The sequence below is a fragment of the Trichosurus vulpecula genome, chromosome 4 (genome assembly GCF_011100635.1).
Source record: "Trichosurus vulpecula isolate mTriVul1 chromosome 4, mTriVul1.pri, whole genome shotgun sequence".
Taxonomy (NCBI): Eukaryota; Metazoa; Chordata; class Mammalia; order Diprotodontia; family Phalangeridae; genus Trichosurus; species Trichosurus vulpecula.
The window spans coordinates 392,931,709-392,957,292 of record NC_050576.1 but is presented as its reverse complement, the minus strand read 5'-3'; the positions used below and the strand labels follow the sequence as shown (position 1 = coordinate 392,957,292).

The 25,584-nt window shown below is 38.2% G+C and overlaps 1 protein-coding gene across 2 annotated transcripts in view; it reads left to right on the top strand.

Moving 5' to 3' along the window:
* The window catches only part of RASA3 (RAS p21 protein activator 3), a 298,273-nt gene that overhangs the window by 93,512 nt on the left and 179,177 nt on the right, over positions 1-25,584 (top strand). For both annotated transcript variants that reach the window (XM_036756651.1, XM_036756650.1), the window contains exon 2: positions 6,566-6,683. In XM_036756651.1, coding sequence (XP_036612546.1) covers positions 6,566-6,683 — 118 coding nt within the window. The remainder of the gene's footprint in view (positions 1-6,565; positions 6,684-25,584) is intronic.

Sequence of the window (25,584 nt, the reverse complement as noted above, 5' to 3'; positions counted from 1 at the left end):
CTGTGGAAGACTGGAAACAGCAGTGTTTGGATTCTTGGTCTGGTTGGATACCAGGCTTGTTTTGATTGTCAAAAGTACCTGTGTTTTGTCTTTTACTAATTTTTTTATCATATGAGGATCTGATTATGGTATTTTTCTTCTTCAGGGAGTATAAATGAAAATACCTTACTGCCAGGATATGCTTTGGTAGGCTGTTTGCTAAGTCTAGATCCAGGGGAGGGAGAAATGCGTCCAAGAAGGTCACGACTCTTTCTCGCACCCCTCAATGACCTGGGCACAGTTCCACTTCAAACTTGAAATCTGTGCTCCGGGCTCCCCGTCTTCATTTGCTTTGTCTTCCTGTCATACTTGTTAAGTTAGCTGGCTGACAGGATATGTAGGCATGCAACCGTAACAAAGTGAATTATTGCTAATGATAGCTTGTGCATGATGCCCTTTCAGATTATAATGTTTGTTTTGGTTCCTGTGCTGTAGTTCTACTTGCCTATAATTGAATATCAGCACATAGAAAACTTTAGTTGTCTTTTTCTCTTCCCTGTGCTGTTTGTTTATGTTTAAAGTTATGGTTTTGATTAGGTATGTGTGTTGTTCTCCACCCTCTTCTTACCACTTCCTCTAGTAAATCAGTAAGAACTGTTATTTTTTTGTGTGAAGGTTTTGTTGTTTCATCGATAGACAATTGGAAGGCACATCAGAGCTCAAGCCTCTTATTTTATAGTTGAGGAAATGGAAGCCAAAAAGATTAAGTGACTCCTATAAGATCACATAGCAAGTATAGTAAGGTAAGTGTAGTAAGGCAGTAAGTGGAAGACCAGGGATTGAACCTCAGTCCTCTGGCTCCAAACCCAGCTCTCTTTTTCACTATATCATGGTGCCTTTATTATGTCTATAATTTAAAATGGATGTTCTACTCTGCCTGTGAGAGCTGTGGTCATACATCTTAGGGACGGTGCTTTACGCATGCATAAACATATTTTGAAGCTTGGCTTTTCAAAAGAAACCAAAGTGTGTTTTTCTTTAAGTTAGAGCTGAGAAGGTACTTACAGGACCAAAGATTTAGAGCTGAAAGTGACCTCACTTTCTGCAAAGACTCCCTCACTTTTTAGATGAGGAAACTGGGGGCCAGAGACTTTAAGTGTTTTGCCTAGGTCACTTAGGTAATCACGAGTAGAGATGGGACTTGAAGTCAGCTCTCCTGACTCTAAATAAATCCTGTGATCTTCCCATGATACCATGCTGTTATGCCTCCTCTCAATAATTTTGTGATCCTATGGATTGTAATACTCCCAGCTGGCCTCATACACTTACTAGCCCTGTAATCCTGGATGAGTTACTTAACCCCGTGTGCCTCAGTTTCCTCATCTGTGAAATGAACTGGAGAAGGAAATGGCAAACCACTCTAGTATCTTGGTCAAGAAATCCCCAAACGGAGTCATGAAGAGTTCAACATGGCTGAAGCAAGTGGAGAACAATGCAGATCATATCCCATTCATACCTCTCATACTGGGCAACTCTATGGACTTGTTCCAACTATGTAACCTCAGCTCTTGGATTCTAAGTAGATAAAGGAGACAGGACGAGAAAACTAGTATGGATAAAGTGGGCCATAAGCGGAAAGAAAGAGGTAGAGAAGGGGGACTCAGATTTCTCTTTAAATAGGCAAGACCTTTGGTGTTGAGAAGTTGCCATGTAAAGGGCAACTGTAAATTCCTAGATCATCTCTAAGTTTCCACTCAGCTCTAAGATTCTGTAATTTAACCTAATCTCAAAAAAAAAGGTTTTTTAAAAAATCCAAAAATGTCATTAGAGTACCAGCTCTGGAGTTAGGAAGACCTGAGTTCAAATACAGCTTCAAATGCTTAGCTGTGTGACCCTGGGCAAGTCGCTTAATCCTGATTACCTAAAAAAATGTCATTAGAGGCAGAAAAACCTAGCTGTTAAAAAATCTTGAGGTGTAGATAATCGGCATGGAAGAGATGCTGGTTCAGTCAATCCTCACTGAGTGTAATGTAGAAAAAAGAAATGCCCCCATTGATGATGGCATTCTCTTCAGCTAACAAACTTCTTGAGAAGCTCTCAGCGGGAGGTGTTAATATGCATTCATCATCATTCAAAATGTCCCCTTCCACTAGAGGTTCTTCTGCTGTAAGTAGGCCGATAAGAGGGCTAGGATGATGCAGATAGGCAGAGGCAATTCTAGCAACTGCCTCTGTCCCTCATCTGTAAACTCAGTGGTTTTCATTTTGGATCATATTAATTACCCAGCCTCTCTGGTGTTGCCATTGTCATAGGAACCAGAATATAACTACATTGGCATAAATAGATGGAGAGAATGTGATGCAAATCAGGCAGTAAGAATACCAGTTTATAGCAAAGCAGTATTTTCGCATTTAAATGTGACTGTCCCAAAAGTTGTAAAGAGGCTTCTTAGTTCTCGAAAACCTCTATTCAAAAGAGAGGATAGATACTTTCCCCGCTGTTTTCAATTCAGTAAACAATTACTGAGTGCCTTCTACACGTGGAGTACTTTGGGAAATACAAAGTTCGTATTTCCCACATGGGGCTTACTGCCTGGTGGGCAGACAGAACTGCATCATGAGGCAAAGCTTGGTAAATACATAAGAGTGGTGCAAAGTACACTCTAAGTCCTCTCAATGCATATTGTCTACTTGAGCAGAGGGGGCAGTGAATTAGGAAGACTTTGGTAGATGAGGTAGCTAAAACTTGAAGCTGGGCTTCAGGGGATAGGTGAGATTTCACTGGTGGAAGGTTTAGGGAACATTGCCAAAAAGGTGTGGAGTGTGTACAGTGAATGGTGCCATTTAACTGGAGGGTTGAGTATTGGTATGGTAGGCAGGTAATGAGATAAGGCTGGTAAGTGAGGATGGTACCAGATTTTGGAGAGCCTTGAATGTAGACTGCATTCTATTTGGTAGGTAAAGGGAACCATTGAAGGATAATGAGCAGAGGAGTGATGTGAACAGATCCGTCCAATGAGGAAGGTTAATCTGACTGCAGTTTGATGTGAGGTGTGGATTAGGGAAAAGAATGGAAATAGGAAAGTCCTGATAAAAGGCTATTTTAATAGTTCATGTGGGTGGTAATGAGAACTTGTATTGGGGTTGTAGCAGTGGGAATGGAGAGGAGGAGACAGGATGAGATAGATATTTCAGGGGCAATATTCACAAGACTTGGCAACTGATTGGATGTGGGAGTTAAGGGAGGGGGAAGAGTCAAAAATAAAAACATTTGTTCACAACAAAGGAGAACAAAGCCTCACTTCTTTGTTCCTCACTAAAAATGTCTCTAGGATATTCGGAAAGGTTCTTTCTTTTTTCTTCTTGATGGGGAGAGGGGGGTTGGTCTTATTTTTTTTTAAGAGACAAAGCAACTTGCAGCTAAGTGTTTGAACAAGCTTGGGCTTCATTTTGCAACCCCTCCCCCCAAGGTTAAATTCTAAAGGGAGCTAAATTGAAGCTTTATGAACATTATCAATACTCTTGCTCAGACATTAGGGACATCCAGCTGCCTTCGTGGTTAAAAGATCAGTAAATTAAAAAAAAATAAAAAGGGGCAGCTAGGTGGCACAGTGAGTAGAGCACTGGCCCTGGAGTCAGGAGGACCTGAGTTCAAATCCGGCCTCAGACACTTGACTTACTTACTAGCTGTGTGACCTTGGGCAAGTCACTTAACCCCAATTGCCCTGCCTTCCCCCCTGCAAAAAATAATAATAATAAAAAAGATCAGTAAATTATTTAACTCTAAAAAGAAAAAAAACAGAATTAGAAATTATAAAAAGTCACCATGATTCTTTGTGGGTCACTCTTGTGATCCCTTGGTCACAGGGTTGTGGGGGTGGACCCAGGATAACAGAAATACAACCTGCCACTTCTAGGCCTTTGTGTCCTCATAGGCATCTGTTCTGTGCTTGTTCTTACTCCAAACGATGGTCTTACTCCACTGTGTTGTGTTATAGCCTCTAAGAGAAGGATTATATAATTCCATGCTTGTGAATATATTACATACCATATAGGCACGTGCATATGTGACCTTTCCCATGCTTCAAATCCTTCATAAAATCTGTCTTTTGACATTTAACGACTTCCTAAGGGTTTAGCTTTGATGCATATGCCTGTTAACAGATTGGCTTTTCTTGTGTGACTTTCTTTCTATGCTCAGCTCAGGGTTTAAAAAAAATAGCATGGAATATGAAAATGTCCCTGTTTAGGTAAGTTTCAAAGATTATTCTGATAATTCTTTAATTACCTTATGGCTGATGATGTTTCACATCCCATAGGTGAGGAAACAAGCTTGTCAGCAGTATGTTCCCCCTTTAAAGTCGTAGGATGATGGATTTAGAGCATGAAAGGATTGTAGAGGCCATCTCGTTCAACATCTTCATCTTACAGATGAGAAACTGAGGCCGAGAGAGAATAAGTGACTTGAACAAGGTCACACAGCTAGTAGGTATCAGAGGCAGAATTAAAACTCAGCTTTTCCCTGACTCCCAAGTTCAACAGACCAAGCTGCCGTTCAGTCACACAGCTAGTTTAAAGTGTATGCAGAAACGTGACCTACGCAGTTTGGAATGCGTTTGAAACTTAGAGAGACACTTTGATTCTCTGTTTTGCTAAGTCAAAATAATAAAGATTTTTTAAATGGAGTTAAAGTGAAACTTTAAAGTGAGATTAAATTGCTTGTTAAGGTCAATTGTTGAATGACTCAAATAATCATTTTAAAATATATATCCATCTTTAAAGTGAGATGACCCGTAAGTTTCTTTTTAGCTTTAAAATTATTATTTTGTGATTCTCTGATTTTTTAATGAAGATGGTTTGGATCCGAAGAAAGTCAACCTTTCTTTTCCAGAAAAAGAAAAAAAATTGTTGAGCATTGCATTGAACTGTAAGACAAAGAGGGGCTAAGTGAAAGCATACTTGGGGCAGTTGAAAGACAACTGGATTTAGAGACTGAGTTCTTGGGTTGGAGTCTTATATTTGTTATTTCCTATTTCTGTGGCCTTGGGCAAGTTATTTGGCTTTTCTGGACCTCACTTTCCACAAATCAGATTCCCTGTGAGGTCCCTTCCAACTTAAAAAACAAACAGAAAAACTATCATTCTAAGGTGGTTTCAAAGAAGGAAACAGCAGCAGAGAGAGAATCAGAGTGATTGCCTCAAATGGCGAGTATATCCTCTATGGAGGGCTTGGGCAGTATTAAGAACCTATCACCAAAGTGCTCTGCTGAATTATTAGAACTATAAGTGCACTTGCAAAAACAGAAATACTTGGAAACTCTTCAGAAGGATGGCTCTGTCGGTGGAACCACTTCCAGCTTTGACTTTGGGGTATTCAGCTTCTAAGGCCTAAAGCTGGAGACCTGAAAAACATCTAATCGGGGTTTGTCCTGCGTGCTTTTCAGCTTCTGCCTGAATACTTGGTTGGAGTCGAAGGCTTTGACCAAAAGCCGGCCTTTGCTATGGTGTTGTCAGTCAGCTGTGGTGCGGGAGCCCCCATCATTTCATGTTGTGTTCCTTGAACAGTGTCTGCCGAGGACATTTTACACAAGATGTCATTAGAAGCCAAAATGACTTCTGTTAGTGTCAAAGCCCTTTGGGAATCCAGAGACTGAAAGAGGCATTTGTTGCAATAGAACTGACTTACACTGAACGGCAGATGTCCCATTAAAAAACTACCCTTGTGACTGTTGCTTGAATTTCATTCATCTCTGTTCTCTTTCCATTCACAAATAAACTGCATTGTTTCCTCCTACTTCCCTCCTCCTTTTCCTCCCCCCACCCTGCTCCCACCTCCCCAAGCAGAATGCCCTGCTGCAAAGAATTCTGATAATAATCCCTAAGCAGACACAAAGTGTAAATAAGACCTTTTGCAGTATGGACACTTTCCACTTGGCCAGACGGACATCTGCTCTTGAAGCATAAATACTTGCCAAACCTTAAGGTGCTTCAGTGAAGTTTGGATGTGGATACTGGGAGGTGAAGGTGGAGAGAAAAAAAAGTGGGCCTGGATCGGATTTCCTCTTCTGAGATTTTAACTGACGGGTCTCAGTCTTCCAAGGAGCTGAAGGCTAGTAAGGCGGTTTGGGTTTGTAAATAGAATGGTTAATGTGGCCCTTTTTTGCATTTTCCATTTTCTTTTTTGACTGAGTACTGACAGCATGCAATGTAAAATAAGAAGGCTCAAATTTGGAATGGAGGATGGTGTGGTTCTTAATCCCATAGCTCGTGTCTGGTCAGACAAAGGGCACTTAGTTCTAGTTTTAGTAAAACTAAAGTCGTATAATTTAATTCTGGCATAGGTTGAGAATATGGAATATTGATAGCAGCGTGTTAACCTTGTACTTTAAACAGGAACACGTGATTCTATTATTAGATGTTAACACATTACAGTAATAAGGAAATCAAGGCCGTATAAGGCACCAGTGAGCATTCAAACAAGGAAGCCGTCTGGTTAGTGTGAAACAAATGTATCATGAATTGGAAATGAGTATGCGGACTAAATGTCTCTGTGCTAAGAAAAGTGTACATTTTATTTTTGTCTTTCAGGAGAAGCCAAAAATCTTCCTACTTATCCGGGGCCAAACAAGATGAGGGATTGCTACTGTACTGTAAACCTGGACCAGGAAGAGGTTTTCAGGACCAAAATAGTGGAGAAATCACTATGGTAACAAATCTTGTTGCTTTATATAATACCGATCAGTCCTTTTGTTTTCTTTCCTAAAAAAAAAAAATTCTGACCATGTCAGTCTTTGCCCTGCTTTTTCATTCAGCTGAATGGGGGTGGGGAATAGGATGGAGAGATACAGTAGGGGTACATGACCGGTTCTTTGCATGGATTCTAAAGCTCGGCCATCATAATAAATAGGCCCAACCCCCTTGATGGCTAGTGGCCTCCCTTACATTTAACAACTATTTATTTATAGTTTATATATATATTTATATATATATATTATATATTTATAGTTATTAACTTTATATTTATGCTATATTGTAAAAACATATTTATTTCCCTTTTGAGAGAGTCCTTTTGAGTAGAAATTGTTTCATTGTGTTTGTATCCTCCAATGCCTGGAACGTAGTAGGAGCTTAATAAGTATTTGTCAATTGATTCATGAAGCAGCCGTAATATACTGGGCTCTAAACAATAATAATAATAATTAATAATAATAATAAAAGACATATATAAAGAATCTTAGCCTCAGACTGGACAATTTGACTATATAAATATTTCTCTATATTTTTCTCTTACATGGGATAATTTGACACCTTATTAATCTATGTCAAACATGAACTTTTCAAACAGATAACAGTTTCGAAGGGGGGAAAATCTTTGTTCTCTGACAAGAGTTCTTTTCTTTCATCTTACTTCAGTGTTTGAGAAGAATGCCAAATTTAGGATTGGGCAGTTTAGATCTAGAAGAAGCCTGAGAGGTCTTCTAAGTCGAATTCTTCATCTTACAGATAAGGAAAATAAAATCTAGAGAGTTTGAGTAACTTGCCCAAAGTCAAACTGATAATAAGAACCGAGGTCCAAACCCAGGTTTCTGGACTAAAAATCACTTTCTTTCAAATACTTTGTGTTGATGCGACGTTCTGGAGTTCCAAGGTCAAGTCCTGATTGTGACTTTGACTAGCTCTTTAATGTTAGGCAGATCAGTCAGCCTCTCTGGGGTTTAGTTTCTTCATCTATAAAGTGGGAATAAGAAACTTAGAAAAAGTGCTTTTATATATTTTCAAGTACTCTAGACGCAAGAATCACTGAGTGGCTGCATATGGGACCTGAAGAAAGTCAGCAATCTATTTTGGGGGGAAAGAAGAATCCAGAAGGAAAGACCAGAAATAAGTCAGACTGGAGGTTGAGGAGTTAGCTATGTAATCTAGAAACCCTGAGCTGAGATGACATGGAAGTAGGAGATGAAGGAGTGTTCAGGACTGGAAGCAGACACACACACAGAGTGGAATTAAGAATGACCACTTTTAGAATGGCACGTCAGCCTTTCCATTTACAAGCCCAAACCCTGTATAACCTTCAGCTGCTCAGGATACTGAGAGAGCTGTCAGTGGAGAGCCCAAAAGAAGAAATCTGATCTGTCCCCTCCCCTCCCCTTCCCTTTTCCCTTACTGTTAACTCCCAGGCTCCCCATACCAGATTCATTGAAGCACCTGAACATTTGGCAGATGCTTACCCTTCAGGAACAAACTGCTCCAGCTGGCCCAATGGAAAGTGCCAACACTACAAGCAAGGCCTCCTTATTTATATTTGGATGTGTTACCATCTGACAAGGCAGTGGACAGAGAACAGCTCAAAGAGAGGGGAATAGTAAGGTAGAAAGCATTTTATTTTATTTTTAAACTTATTTTTCAATTAACAAGCATTTATTTTCTCTCCCTTTCTCCCTTCTGTCCCCCTCCCCAATGAGAAAGAAAAGAAAAACAAAAAACCTTGTAACAAATAAGCATGTCAGGCAAAACAAATTCCCATTTTTGTCCTATCAAAAAGTGTATTTCATTTTACTTATTTTATTCATTATCTTTCAGTTAGGAGGCAGGTAGCATTTTTCATCATGGGTCCTCTGGATTCATGGGTGATCATTAGGCTGATTACAGTTTTTAAGTCTTTCAAAACTGTCCATTTTGGATAATGTTATTATAGTATAAATTTTCCTCCTGGTTCTGCTTCAACTTCACTCTGCATCAGTTCATACAAGTCTTCCCAGGTTTCTCTGAAATCATCTACTCCATCATTTCTTATAGTACAATAGTATTCCATTACCATGAACCATAGTTTTTGGAAACCATTTTATTTTAAAGAGGGTTAGATGGTGGCACTGAGATCTGTAATTTTCATTCAACCATTAGTAGTCCTGAGAGAGATATTTTCAATAAAGCCATTCAGAAAGCAAAGAAGAGCTTCATTGTTGATTGGTAGGATCCTAGAATTTAGAGTAGGAAGAAATGTTAGAGGCCACCTAGTTCAACCCCGTCATTTTACAGAAGAGGAAACGGTGTCATGGAGAGGTGAAGTCATTTGCCAAAGATCACGTAAGTATTAAATAGCAAAGACAGGATATGAGTCCAGGATCTCTGCCTCTAAATCTTTCCACCATGCTGTAGGATACCTAATCCTGATTCAAGCTTTAGGTTTAGAAATGTTTGGTGTGTTTTCACCAAAACAGCTATTTTAAATTTGAATTTTAGCAGATGAGTTGTATTCTTGCACATTGAGACTTGTGAGTGGGAAAAATAGCAAGTTCTGATGATTTACTATATATAATTTATAGAAAACTGTTAAAGATCTCCTGCTCCCGAGAACGAACAACAGAAGCATATTTTCCTTTACTCCATATGTCTCTTTGCTGCTAATAGCTCTTCTTAATATGCTTTAATGCAGTCCTCTCTGCAGACATGGAGATTTATTGATTGCTGTCAGGTGTATTGTTTAAAAGTGTGTCCTAGAGTCTTTAAAAAAGGAATTTACTTGCTGAAATTCACTAAAAGAAAACAAAAATTGGAACTATGGTGCCACTTACATATCAGAACCTTAAAAACAAAAGAAAAAAAAAACAAACCCAACCACCTTGTGTTGATTATAAACGTGATATTTCTTAAAGGCATGTGCCTGGGGCTCTGGACCAAACTGTGAGCCGGAAATTGGCACTTTATCACTCTCTCAGAGGTGCTTTTTCATAGTTTTACTTCCAGGAAAATATTTTTAAAAACACTATTAATAGGAGACATACCCAGTACTGTAGACTGGCCTTCTTCTTTTACTTTATGTTAGTAAATCTTGGAGAAGGCCCTGAACAAAAACTATTAGTGACTTCAGCCCTGTTACCTTTCTTCATTTCATTTATTTATTTATTTAGTGACACTAGCAGGTATGTTGCTAGAGAAGGAGATCACAAAATCAGAACCCATTCAAACCTCACCTCTTTGGAACTTGACTATCTGGAAGCCTCAGCTTTCTGCAAAAGAACTGAGAACCTAGAGAGAAGCAAAAAATGAAGTGGGGTGGTAGAGGCTGAACCCCAAAGTAAACTGCTCCCCTATTACTCAAACACACCCCAGGCTTCCCTTAAAGCTTGTATATAGTTACTTTACACATAGTACTAAGAAGCTGGGTTTTTGGTTTTCAAGGCCAAAGTGTATTAGATGCAGTCAGTTAGAAGAGGGGGAGGTCCTGGATGTCTCCCTGATAACAATAAGGAATGGTAGTAGTCTTAAAATAATAAAGGAGGGAACAGGAAAATGATTAATTTGGAATCATGCTAAGAAAGTGAAGAAAATATCCATACCTTTTGGCTCAGAGACTTCCCTGCTAGGCATTAGCCTCAAAGTCAATAATAAAAAAGAAACACACATACACAATATACATATACGTATATGGCCTTCATATATAAATATATATATTACACACATACATATACACACACACACATATATATATACACACAGATACATATATACATGCATATATGTGGTTTTATATGTGGGTATATGTATATGTGTGTGTATACACATACACACACATCTCTCTCTCTTTTTTTATCATTGATCTTCTTGAAGTTAATGCCTAGCAGTGAGGTCTCTTGGTCAAAAGGTATGGATATTTTCTTCATTTTCTTAGCATATATGTATATATATATACATATATACACACACATACACACATATACACATGTTTATCTATCTTTTATACACACACACACACACACACACACTCCAAAATATTCATAGCAGCATTTTTTGTAGTGGGAAAGAACTGAAGAAGGCAGCATATGGAGAGATAACCTCAGGGCCAGGAACATCTGGATTTGAGTCTTGCTTCTAACACATAAGACCCTGGGCAATTCACTTAACATCTCAGTGCTTTAGGCAGCTAAGTTTCACAGTGGGTAGATGGAAGAACTTGGAGTTAGGAAGACCTGAGTTCAGAAACTTATTAGCTATGCAACCTTGGGAAAGTCACTTAGCGGCTCTGTGCCTCCGTTTCCCTATCTGTAAAATGGGGATAATAGCACCTGCCTCATAGTGTTATTGTGAGGATCCAATGAATTAATGTATGTTAAGGTCTTTGCAGACCTTAAAGGGCCACATAAGTGTTGTTCTTGTTGTGTTTGTTGTAGCAGTCTGAGCAGTCTAAGACTGTAGGTTGCAGAGAAGGTGTCTTATATTGCTTTGAGGCCAGCTCTCTAATCACTACACTATGTTGCCATGATCCTATGAACTTTTAAAAATAGTAATCATTTTGGATGGAACTTTTTTAAAAAACGGTGTTCTATGCAGGATTGACTGAAGAGGCTATAACCTAGTGGAAGAGGAAGAAACGATTGAAGTAATCCAGATGTGAGACACATGTGCTTCTGGTCTAAGGTGATAGAAGTAGCAGTGGGAGGGAGGAGGGAAAAGATGGATAAGAGACATTAGGAAGGAAAAATCAGCAGGACCAGTAGTCCACAAACTGAATAATCAGCCCTTAATAATAAAGTGGACTCAACCGCAATTTTTAACTTGGTTTCCAAGGAAGATGCTACTGATAGTTTCTTTTCAGTTAGTTTTTTTTGAGTGGTAATAGCTTTCAGTTACAGCGTTAAATGTTTCTACCCAACCTCTCAACTATCTCCAGCTGCAAATACTACTTGGCTTTCGAGACTGAGGCCATACTCAATAGTCAGTGTAAGAAAGTTACTGCTGATTTTTTTTTAAAGGATTTGAATCTGTATCTTGGAGCTCTAAAGTATCAAGTTGTTTTTTGTTTTCTTTAAGCTTTTGAGACACCTAGTCCAACAGGCCAATATTAGTCAAATCAGATGATGCTTGCCAATCTTCCTTGTGAAGTACAAGGGTGGAGTCCAGAACATCTGGCAACAATCCATTTCTCTTTTGCCTCTGGGGAGGAAAAGTCTTTCACTGCAGCTAGGTTAGCTGTAGCCCAATAGTCTGAGTAAATGTGAAGTCATGAGTTGTGTGTGACAGCAAAGAATATTTTCTCCATTTTCTTGAAGAGGTTTTTCCATATACTCAGTGGTGCTTGCAACCACTGAAGGTTAAAAGAGAAGATTCTTTGTTGTGGGGAGTGGGGAAGTAGTGGTGGGAGAGATGTGGGGAGAGAATTTTAAAACAACAGCAGTTGCTGGTTGAATATGTTATATTTAAGACAAAGTTTTTCTGTTTTGTAATAGTCTGAATAAAATGATTAAGACCTGGAATTTTTATTTTATGAAGAAAGACACCCCCACCCCAGTGTCTAAAGTGACTGTTATCACATTGCACATTTACAGTTTTTTCCCAGCATGCAAGTGCCGCCTCTGTAGATTGGCCTTTGTATTTCTTCTCAAGATGCCAATTGCCACGAATTTTGGGGTTTGAGGAAGGATTTATCTCTCTCCTTTTGGTAATATAGTGATACTGTACTGGGCCTTCCCTAAGGCAGGCCACTCTAGTTTCTGAGAAGTATTATTTATTTCCCTGTCAGTGTCATTTCTGAGAAGAGAAATAATCAAGTATCTTTATTACAAGAAGAGTAATTGGGCCAATATACTTAAACAACTTGAAATGATTCTTAAAGTTGAAATCATTTTCAACATAATTCTGGACGTCTCATGATGGAACATGCTTCTCATCTTCAGATGGAGAGATGGTGTGCTCAGAGTGCAGATTGAGTGATATTTTTTGTTTCTAGACATGACCAAAAGAAGAATTTGTTTTGCTTGACAGATATGTTTATAATGGGCTTTGCTTTGCTTTTTGCTTTAATAGAGATGAGGAGGAAGGGGGAAGTAAGAGGGAGAGAATACAGCCCTCAAAGCAATATAAAATAAAAATTTTTAAAGGCTGTGATTATTACCTCATCTGCAAGAATGGTAATCCATTTTGTATTAGTGCTTTCAATTAGTCCATTTTCCCTCCCCAGAAATGTGACATTTTAAAAATTATTACTAATAGCAAAAGCAATACTATTAAGATCAGGAAGTAGACCATCTAACCCTCAATTTTATGGGTAAGGCAACTGAGACCTAAAGAATTCAAGATGCTCGACCAAACTTTTAATGGGGGAGGGGGTGGTCTCCTGACTCCAAATCTAATGTTCTTCCTTCTGTACCATTTTGTCTCTCTCCCTACAGATGAATATATACCTGTAAATATGACTCTGCTGACAGATATGTTTTCATCTTTATGGCAGTTATCCTGTTTTCCCTTCCTTTATCCTCCCTTCTCCTAACGGTTCTAGGAGTTGGACTCAGGCAGGTGGTCAGCAGTGGAAGAAGGGGGTTGTGCTACTTGTCCATGCCAAAAGGTCACAGGTTTTTACACAGAGCTCAATGGAATAAACAATTATCCCATCATCACCTCTTCCCAAGACAAAGTGGTAGGGGCTACCTTAACTCCCAGTCCCAGGTCTACACCTGTTTGTCACTTCTTTTGCCTTTCTGGGCTTCCCTGGATACCATCTTAACCTGATTTCACTTGGATGAACTGTTTATTTTCTTTTTCTGTTTTTTTGGGTGGGGTGGATCTGTGGTTAGGGGTGTAGGAAGTCAGCGGTGTGAGGGAACCAGCCTGAACTAGCTAGCCTTTGGTTGAATTTTAGTATGAGCATCTTTACCTGGAAATCAACAAACACTCAGGGCTTGATTTATTGTTTTGTTGATTGTCTATGCTTGAGAAAGCAGTGGAAAAAATGTTAACAGTACAGGTTAAATCTAAAAGTGCATGCAATTAGACACTCTCACTTTCCCTAGGCCTTGTATTCCTCTTCATATTGTCTCCAAATGAGTGGCCCTAGACCATGAATATTGCAATTTTTGGATAGAAGAGATCTAAACTGCAACTTTCATAAATTAAGAATTATAAATTAAAAACTATGTGCTGTTGAGTTGTGGCTCTATGTAGTCTTGTAGTAAAGACTTAAAAGTTTTAGATCTTCCAGTTTAAGTGTGGCTTAAAAGGAGCCTTCAAAAATTCTATTTATTCTCTTTGGCATAACTTTAGCAGAACACAGATTTGTTAGACTATAGTAATTCTGAATGCATTTTGAGAAATCTGGCTCGATGAAAACTCACTATAATCTATAGGAATAGATCTGGAACTCATTTTAAAAAGTCTTTTATTGATATCTAGTTCACTTATATTTCTTAATACATTCCCTTCCAGGGAGTCATCTCTTATAAGAAAGAATTTTAAAAAAAGGAACAGAAAACCAATTAGCAAAGCTAATACTTCAGCCATGTAGTGTTCCACACTCCTAAGCATGTACCTTTGCAAAGAAGGAAGGGGGCCCATTCATGTATTCCTTCTTTGGGTTTGAATTTGGTCATTGTAATTTCAGTCATTGCTATACTCTCTCCAATTACATTGTGGTAGTCATTATGTGTGTGTGTATATATATATATATATATATATATATATATATATATATATATGTATTGCTTTCATGGTTCTACTTACTTTATTTTTCATCACCTCATGTAAGCTTTCCCATGTTTCTCTGAATTCATTATATTCATAATTCCTTATGGTGTAATAAATGTTCCATTACTGTCATCTACTGTAGTTTGTTCAGCCACTCTCCACTTGATGGGCATTTTTTTGTTACCAATTTTTTGCTGCCACAGATATTTTGTTGTACATAGCACCTTTCTTATTATCATTGACCTCCTGGGGTATATGACCTGCACTGGTACTGAGGGTCAACCTGCCAATAGTCCATTAGTATGACTGCCTTTCCAGTCATACTTTACGTCAGCTGAAGTATAACCATTTCTGCTCCAGCCCCTTATTTTAACTCTATGTTTCTTTCTTTGTTTCAAGTGTATTTCTTGTAAAAACAAAACAAAACACACCATACTGGCACTCTGTAGCCTCCTACTCCCCCTTATTGCCCCCACCCCCCAAAAAAAAAACCTTAAAAAAGTCCTCCAAGTGAAAGCAGAGGAACAGACCTGCAGAGAGACAGCTGCCGTCACTGCTGGATCAGGACTTGCCTTGAGACCTCCAGTGCTGAGAGAGAGTCCTTGGTTTTAGTCCACCCATGAGAATTTGATTCCTGCATTTTGGTATTTTGTCCATCCATGTTGCGGTACCGTGTGTCTGTCTCTGGTCCAATGCGTCACCTGTCCTCTCCTGAATGCTTCCCTGAAAAAGCACCTAGGAAACATCAACTGCAAAAGACTTTTAGTGGGGAGTCAAACTGAGACCTGGGAAAGACTTTAGCTTAAAAAGACCAAGATCTCCTACTGCATCCAAGGCCATCTCCAGTTGTCCAGGTCAGTATCTTGCCACTGGAATCAGATGGCTCCAGAGGAGAGAGAAGAGTGAGGATGGTGACTTTGCACAGCCCTCCTCCCTCAAGTAATTCTTGATTCAGAAAATGAGTTTTCCTATTAAAAACTGAAAAAAAAGACTTATGAGGAAGACCATAGCTGTTTTAAGGTATTAATTATTGGCAGAATATCTGTTAAAGGTGAGGATAAGATGGTGAAAGGGAAAGTTGGTAGCTTGAGGGAATGCAAGTATTATACTGACTTTTTGAAAATAGATCAAATTGTTGACTCATAAAAAAACCACAGACTTTTAAATTATGAGCATGTCCATGTAACATTTACTCTCCTAACATTTACTCTTCCCCACAGTTACCTTAGCTAAAGCTTTTTTTTTTCTAATTTGGCCAGACTGTAAGCCAGGATTTAATAAGCATTGAAATGTAGTAAGCCAACTTAAACAGGAGTGCAAGCTTTCATACAGTTGCTACATTGGCATTTCTTTTGAGAATTGTTTGTTCATATCTTTTGACCACTCATCTTTTGGGAAATGGCTTTTCATTTTATATTGTTGTTTGACTCTTCATCCATTTGATCTCTTCAACTACTATGGGCATTGGATTGTCTCTCAGGAATTATGTACTTTAATTACATGCTGATCAGAAATGTGTGAAAATGAACTTGTTCATTTGTTTCAAAAGCCAGTGGTTTTGCTGTCGGGTATCCAAGAAAGGAATATGAAACCTTGATTTGTCAGCCCTGCTAGAGAGCTCCAGAAAACTGCAGGTATTTTCCCAGTGGTGGCTTTCCCTACCATCACTTACCCTGGGAGTGGAAGCTGATTATTTTGCTGCCATTAGATGCTGTTGTTACCTCCCTGAAGCAAGAGACTTGTTACATACATAGCAGCCAGAAAAAGGGGATCAGTGCCAAGAGAATTTGGAATAAGAATTCATCAGCAAGGAAGCTAAAGAACCCATTGCTCCCAGCCCGAGGATACATAATACTGTATCAATGAATCAGAGAGAGGAGAAAGGAAGCAAGCCATTGTAGACTACAGCCGAGATCCTGGATTTCTGAGGCCCTGTGGCCTGGGAGCCAAAACATTCTTTTCTATCATTTGAATTCGTAAGGCTGGGAGTCTAGTTGTAAATGAGGGAGGGAGTAGTGTTAGAAACTCTGAAGCTGGGAATAGAGGACATTAGTTTTTTGTTTTGTTTTCAGAAAGAATTATATATTTCAGGCAAAGTAGCAGAGTGGAAAGGACCCTGGAAGATAACCCTAGATATTCAACTAAAATTAAATGGAACAATTGATAACTTCAGTAAAGTATCAGGATATAAATAACTCACAAAATTATAAGTTGTATGTTTAAAATTCATTCCAGCAGGAAGAGAGAAAAAAAATGGAATTCCATTCATAATAAATACAGAATAAATAAAAATACTTGGAGGTTGCCTCTCAAAACATACACAGGAATTATATGAATACTATAATTACATAACATTCTCTTTACAGAAATAAAGACAAATCATTGAAGAGAGATTGAGTGTTTATGAGTTGACTGTGCTAATATAATAAAAGGAACAATGCCACCTAAATTAATTTACTGATTTAGTTCCATGTCATTCAGATTACCTGTGGATTATTTTATAGCAGTAGGTAAAATAAAACAAAATTCTTCCGGAAGAACAAAAAAGTCAAGAATCTTAAGGAGCTGGTGCTGCTTGACCTTTCAAATTGGATTACCAGGAACCATGCCTGATAGAAGCTAAGCCATTCAGTTCTGTACTCCCTGGGGACCATGCATCCTCATCTTTACCCTGGAGCCACCTCACTTTGAGTCCCCTTGTTCCTACACCCCCAAGCATTTTTCACTTCCTGCTCTAAGAAGTCTAATCACATCAATACCACCATTGTCTTTGGAAAAGGGCATGTCAGTGGACTGCCTTATTTTTCCACTCACAATTTTTGTGACTCCCTAGACTAAAACTTCCTTCCCTGACCAACATTCTCCTATATTTGTGTTGTCTCTCCCATTGCAATGTAAGCTCCTTGAGAGCAGAGGCTGTTTTGATTTGAAGTTTATATCCCTAGTGCATGGTACATAGTAATCACTTAACAGATGCTTTTCATTTATTCTCTGATTCACTGATTCAAACATCTCTCATCTTATAATAAGCTCCAAATGGATACGTGACCTAAATACGAAAGGTTATATCATAAACAAGTTAGGAAAGAAGGGAAGGAGACATTTTTCAGAACATTAGATAGGAGGAGCATTTTTGACCAAACAAGGGCTAGTAAGGATCATAAAAAATAAAATGGGTAATTGGAAAAATGGATTAACATAGACAAAATCAATGCAACTGGAATTAGAAAAGAAACAACAGAGAAAAATCTTTGTGGCAAATTTCTCTCCTATAGATCTGATATCCAAAATTCATATAAATATCTAAGTTCAACAGCCATTTTCCAATAAATAAATGCTCAAAGGATATGAATGGGCAATTTTCAAAAGGAGAAAGGCAAGTTATAAATAGCCAAGTAAAATATGAGAGAAATACAAATTAAACTGACTTTAGGGTTCCACCTCATACCTATCAGATTGCTATTTTTCTTATTCATCATCTTTTTCAATTGTTGGAAGGGCTTTAGGACAGGCACATTAATTGTGTTGGCAGAGCTGTGAATTGAGACAACCATTTTATTTTTTAAAATAGCTTTTTATTTTTTTTTCCAATTACCTATAAAGACAATTTTTAACATTCATTTTTTATAAAGTTTTGAGTTCCAGATTTTTCCCCCACTTTCTCTCCTCCCCCCTCCCTAAGATGGTAAGTAATTTGATATAGGTTATATATGTGCAATCATGTAAAACATATTTCTATATTTGATATGATCTAATCATTTTAAAAAATAATTTGGAACTATATTCAAAAAGTTACTAAACTGTGCATACTCTTTGACCCAGTGATACCAATACTAGGCACATACACCCAAAGAAATAAAAAACAGAATGAAAGGACTCATATGAACAAAAATATGTATAGCAACACTTTTTATTGAAACAAAGAATAGGGCAGTAATATTACGGTCATGTTGATTTTTTTAATATAAGTAAAGGTTCAGAGTTTCATATGCAATCATTTTTCTGTTCTTTATGTACTATTGAAATGTCTGTGTTTGGTTCTAATTAAAAAAAAAGTGGTTTGTTTTTGTTTTGTTTTGTTTTGTTTTTACTAAAAGAAAACCACTGGATGGGAAGGCAAAGAGACCTTGGTTTTTGTTCCAGATCTGCCGCTGTATTAGGTTTGGATCCTGGCCTTGCATATTGATTGATTGATCATCTAAGTCCAGATCTCTCATTTTACAAATGAGTCTGAGCCCCGAGAAATTGACTGGCCAGACCAAAGTCACATTGCTAGTTAATGGTGGAGCTGAAACTAATCCCCAGGAGTCCTGACTACCGTTTCAAGGCTTGCCCTTTCTTTCTTTCTTTCTTTTACATTTGAAAATAAGTTTTATCGATGCCTTTTATCTTTGTCGTGGTCATTTCCTATCCCTACTTCAGAGTTGTGACAAAAAGAATTAAGTAAAAATATGTAACCTAGAGGTAGTATGATATATGGATAGAGCCAGCTGGCCTAAAAGTCAGGAAGACCTGGGTTCAAGTCCTGACTCTGACCCATTCTGGCTGTGCCATCCTGGGCAGCTCATTTACTTTGAGAATTCCAGGGTACTCACAAAGATAGGAAATTGTGGTGCAAGTGCTGATATTCCTATGCCAGTGAAATTATAGGAAAGGAAAGAAGGGAAGAAGGAAGGAAAGAAGGGGAGAGGGAAGGAAGGGAAGAAGAAAGCAAGGTAGGGAAGAGGGAAAGGAGGGAAGGAGGAAGGAAAGAAAGGAAGGAAAGAAGGGAGGGAGAGAAGAAGGGGGAGGGAGGAAGGGAAGAAGAGAGGAACAAAGAGAAAAAGGGAGGAAGGAAGGGAAAAAAGAAAAAAAGGTAAGGAAGGAAGAAGACATGGAGGAAGGAAAGGAGGAAGGAAGGAATAAAAGGAAGGAGTGAGTGAGGGAAGACAGACCACCAGATACATAGACTATATTTTACAATCCATACAATAGTCTGTCCCAGCAGATAGAGTGCTAGGCATGGAGTCAGGAAGACCTGAATTCAAATCTGGTCTTAGACATTTACTAGCTGTGTGAGCCTGCATAAGTTACTTAATGTGTATTTGCCTCAGTTTCTCTATAAAATGAGGATGATAAAAACACTACCTTGAAGAATTGTTGTGATAATGTGAGATAATATTTGTAAAGTGCTTAACCAATACCTGAAACATAGTAGGTGCTATATAATTTCTTATTACTTCTTCTTTCCCCTTCCCCTCCCAGCAGTCCACTTACATTCTATGATGAAGCATATTCCATTGTCTGTTCTCTGGAACCACAGTGGTCTTTCCTTTACATCACACCGTGATACAGTTTTATTTTCTAATTTGTTTCCTTGTTAAGAAATAAATCAATACTTAAAGTCATTAGGCCAGTTTTTGGTTAAAGCAGACCTAAGGGAATCATTTTGCAAAGTCAAGAATTTGTTTATAATGCGACTAACCACTTACATTATGTGTTGGTTAACTCCTAAGTTACATTTGACATCAGGTTTTCTTTAAAGCACAACAGTTGTATGTCATGGTACTTTTAGATTTATGAAGTATTTGCCAAGGATGATTTGTTTTATTAACCAAGCAAAGAAGCTAGGATCCCTCAGTGCCTTGTGGAAACCTACTGCCCCTTGGTTTCTTGAATGGTTGTTTGCTAACTGTTGCTATTCCACTCTCAAAGGAGCAGCATTTGAAGTCTTTGAATATATTCTGAAGCAGGCTAAAGTTTCAGAGACTTTCTTTAGGTCCATCTTTTTTCCCTTGACATTGATTTATTTATTGGTCATACGTATATAATTTTACTTATTTCATTAAATATTTTTCAACTATATGTAAAATTTTTTAACATTAGTTTTTTTAATTTTCAGTTCCAAATTCTCTCCTTCCCTCCCCCTCCTCTGTCCTTCCTTCAGAAGGCAAGCAATTTGATATAGACTATACATATGCAGTTATACAAAACATATTTCCATATTAGCCATGTTGCAAAAGAGAACAGATTAAAAAAACCAATAAAAATTTCAAAAAATTTAAAAAATATGCTTTGTTCTGAATTCGGACTCCACCAGTTCTTTCTTTGGAGGTGAATAGCATTTTTCATGATAAGTCCTTTGGAATTCTCTTCAATCATTGCATTGATGAGAATAGTCAAACGACTCGCAGTTGTTCATTGTACGGTGTTGCTGTTACTATGTATGTTGTTCTCCTGGCTCTGCTCACTTCACTTTGCTTCAGTTCATATAAGCCTTCCCAGGTTTTTCTGAAACCATCGTGCTTGTCATTTCTTATAACACAATAGTATTCCATCACAGACATGTATCACAACTTGTTCAGCCATTCCGTGGTTGATAGCGATCCCTCAATTTCCAATTCTTTGCCACCACAAAAAAGAGCTGATATAAATATTTTTGTACATATAGGTCCTTTTCCTTTTCCTTTGACCTCTTTGGAGTACAGACCTAGTAGCAGCATTGCTAGGTCAAAGGGTACGTACATTTTTATGGCCCTTTGGGTATAGTTCTAAATTATTCTCCCAAATGGTTGGATCAATTCCTAACTCCACCAACAGTGCATTTGTGTCCCAATTTTTCTACTAAATTCTTCCTTCCTTCCTTCCTTCCTTCCTTCCTTCCTTCCTTCCTTCCTTTTTTTACTTCTTTCTTTTCTCTCTTCCTTTCTTGCCCATCAGTTTATATATTTTGTAGAGTCTGTAAATAGATAGTGAGCTAGGCCCAAAACTGAACAGGAAGAAGGCAGTAGACTAGATTGCCTTTGGGAAATTGTATGTAGTTTTTTAATGACTCCAAGCTTCTTATTGAAAACACTTTCATGTTTGTGTGTATATGTGTTTGTATATTCTCAACAGTTTCCATTGTGCCGGTGCATGAAGGAGCTATATAATAACACGTTATTATGTGTAGCTTATTAAGCATTCTGTGCATGATGATTCTTAATAAGGACCCTTGTTATTGACAATGTGAGCAGTTTGTATGACATAGACATACTCATTCTGGACAGGGAAAGAGAGAAAATATGGGAGAGAGAACAAAGAATCAAGTCATATTTTCTCTGAAACTTCAATTGTAACTGTAACTTCAATTGTTATTGTAAATAGATAATTTGAGATGCCTGGATTAATTTAGCCTCTTATTCCCATCTCTCCACTCCCCCCTCCCCTTGCAATGAGATCCCCTCCTTCCTTTTGCCTCTTTCTTAGCTAGGAATGTTTTTTTATAAGTTATTTTCCTTTCTCTTATGGGTGTTTTGCAACCAACGGGTTTTTGGACAAAGCAGGTAATAGAACCTTTATAAAAAGCAAGAGGTCTCCCTCTACTCCTTACCTTGCTTCCCTGAAAGAGTGTACATTTGCCCAGAACTTTAGATTAAGAGAACTATATCTTGGTTCCAGAACTGGCCCTCTTGGAATTGGTTAACAGCTAACCCAAAACAGGATCCTAGGATGGTAGATTTAGAGAATTCCATTCTTCAGGTTACTAGCAGTTGCCTCTCAAGGCTGCTGGATTAACTCTGTAATGACCTTTTTCATGGGCATTATAAAGTCTTTTGTTTTCCTTGAAGCTTTTTATGCATCAGATTGGTCCAGCATCTGATTACTGTACTTTCAACCTACTCAGAAGGATGCTTTCAATTATAGGAGATATACTGAACCGAAGAAGTAAAGTCCAGCTTTTAAGTTGTATGTCAAAGCTTCTGATCCTTAAATTTTATTTATTTTTGGTGGGGGTGGGGATGGCAGAAAATGATAAGAATTAAAGCTCCTGCCTTCTATGAAATAAAGATTGTAGACAGGCATGGTGAGTTGATGCCCCCTTCTCTACTCTTTTCACTAGCTACCACATCCTGGGAAGTCAATCTATTGGCTCTTCCTCTAGCAGGAATAAGCTTCATGCTTGAAGTAGGCCTTGCCTTTCTATCAGACTTTCCTTGTCTCTGGTGCTTGGTCTCTTTCTGCTCTGATAACTTCCTGCCTCCCTTTGATCTACTGCTTATCTTGAGACTTCTGGCTCTTGTCTGATTGCCTACTGTTGACATGTGGCCCAGTTCAAAACTCATTTACTTCATGAGTCAAGGCTCTTTTCCTTCCTCTGTTCTAGCACTGTCATCTTCCTTGGTTCTTCCAGTCCTTGTTTACAGTCCTACTTGGTTTATAGGGAGCTACCACCATCAGTAGTAACATAACAGAAAGATTAAGAACTGATAGTAGAAATCCTTTAAGTATCTGGAAGTCTGTGTTAAAGTAATGGTATTAATCAAGCATAACCAGCAGTTCTGAAGTCTTGCATCTTCCACCACTTTGACTAAGATATGAGTGTGCTTCAGAAAGATGAAACCCAAGAGAACTGGATTATTGATCTCAGGACATTCCTTTTGTTACAGCTTGCATATTTTTAGTCTTCAGAATTCACAGGCACATTTATTAGCATTTGAAAAACTTAGAAAACAAACCCTATACATCCAGTTGTGCCTATTTGTCACTTAGGATAGGCATAGGGAATCAGACTCATAATCTCATTGGTATCGGGGACTCTTGGGTGAGGAAACTCCCTTTACCAATGCAGATTGGTTCTTTTTCTGCAATTTACAGTTTTAGAGAGTTGTCTAGGGCACAGAAAGCTTAATTTTAAGTCAGTTAATATTTCTGAGCCTCAGAAAGTTTAAGATACATGCACATTTAGGGTTAGGGTTAGAGTCGGGAGGCATTTAGGGTTAGGGTTAGGTCTTTCTGGCTTTGGGGGTCACTCTCTACTACCATTCTGCTTTTCAACTTACGTATAATCATCAATATTTTTAGAATGCTAAGATGTCAGTTATACTTGGATATAGTCAGATAGATAGCAGTTGACTGGGAAGTTCAATCATTGCCTCTTGGGAATAAATCTTGTGAAAGTTTACATTAAGGTAGATACGGATTTTCCTTGATTTCTCTTCTGTGGCTTTGGAGATAGATTCCATTTCTTCCCTCTAGCAGCTAAGGGGTAAGAGAGCTGGACTTGGAATCAGGAGGACCTGAGTTCAGATTTCATCTTTGACATGTACTGGCTGTGTGACCCTGATCAAGTCACTTAACCTCTGTCTGTTTTAGCTTCCTCAATTGTAGAATAGGGATAATAAAAGCACTACCTCACAGGGTGGTTGTGATGATTAAATGAAGTAACATTTGTAAAGAACACTGCAAACCTTAGAACACTATGTAAAGGCCAGCTGCTATTATTATTAAGAGCAAAGATGTCATTTAATATTTGACATTTGGGTATGTGAGAAATAATCATCTTACCAAGAATTACACCTGGCCATGAGTGAATTTAGAAAGAAAAGATTTTTATTTCACATCATTTCTGATGGGCGACTTGGCCTTTGAAAAAGGGTCACTTCATAGGCACAAGCACACCTCAAGACAATTACAAAACTCTTTTATAACCATCCTGATTTGAATTTCCCTGGCCGCATCTCATTGATCAGCATCCAAAGACACCTAGACCCCACCTCCACCTGGGTCTATATCCCCTGAATACATCCCTTATTTTCACATTTCAATCCCACCCCCTTTTTCATCTTCATATACTTTATTCTTTATAAAGGAAATCTCAAGCCAAAAATATTTTTAGTCTCTTCCCTGTTTGTCTGAATCAGAAAGCATGAGAAAGGAATTTTCTCAATTGGGAAGAAAATTGACAAAAGCTATAATTTTGAAGATTCGAACCCAGGATATCCATGATAAAAAGTCCCATTACTTAAGACCACATGTTGGTTAATGGATCTCATCTTCATCCTTAGTGAGTGACACCTGACCTGGCAGTTCTTTTGATATACAGGAAAAAGGCCTTCTCAGAACAAAAGAAGAGGAGCCTGCTCTTAAATAGGCTGATTATCAGGGGGCCAATGTCCCCCGCTGCCCCCTACAAGCAGTTTTATCTCTTACCTTAGCCATCAGTATGTCTTCAAATCATGTTTCATATAATTTCCTTAGAAACAAAATTCAATTGTTCCTCACAGGTATCTTTGGAGCAATTAAGAACAGCAGAATTTGTTTTCCCTCTCTAGTGTAGCCTATCCCATTCAGAATTGTTCTATAGGATAATTCAGGCAAGGGGTTTCAGGTTTAAATTTAAGTACCTGAAAGCAGAGGTTCTTTCTACATGTAAAATCACAATGGAAGCCTAGGAAATGGTATTTATATTGGTAGTACCAGATGACAGTGTTTCAAAGGGAAATTAAAAAAAAAAGTTAGTCACGACTTGAGGCACAAGGAAAGGCCTAAAAATCAGAAGTGGTTTTCTCCTACCCCCATCTGTAAACAACCAGATGATGGATGGTTTGCTGTAGTGTTCAGCCTTATGTAACCTCAATTTATTTTGCTGTTAGAACAGCTAATAAAATACATCCCTAGCTGACACCAATAAGTATTTTCTTCCCTTCTCTTCAAGTTCCCCAGACAAACCCAAGACCCTCAGGCCAGTCTTCTAACTCAAATGGAAATATGGCTAGGCTCAGAAATGTAATCTCCCCCCCCCATGCCTACTATTTCTGGGACCTTTGACAAGTCACCTAACGTCTTTGGGATGCAACTTCCTCCACTATAAAAATTATTTGTTGGGTTAGATGGCCTCTGAGTTCCATTCGGTCCAGTTTAGATCTTTGATCTTGAATCACTTAACTCTCTGCACCCCAGTTTCTTCATCTGTAAAAGGAGGATGTCTTTAAATTTCCTTCTAACGCTAATCAAAGGCACTTCATTTACATCGTTATTTACTTACTGAGGGCGTTTGAATGTAGACAGTACTCTGATGAGTGTTCTAGGTGGTGTGGATTGGGGGCTGGCCTTGAAATCTGGAAGACCCGAGTTCAAATTCTAGCTCAGACACCGTGATCCTGGCCAAGTCACTTCAACTTAATCTCTTTTAGTCTCTGTTATTTCATTTGTAAAATGGGGATATTAATAGCTCCTACCTCATAGGTTGTTGTGAGGGTAAAACGAGATAATATATATGTGTGTGTATATATATATCTAGATATATATCTATAGATATATATCTATAGATATATATCTATAGATATATATAGCTATATATATCTATAGATATCTATATCTATATATCTATATATATATATATATGTGTAAAG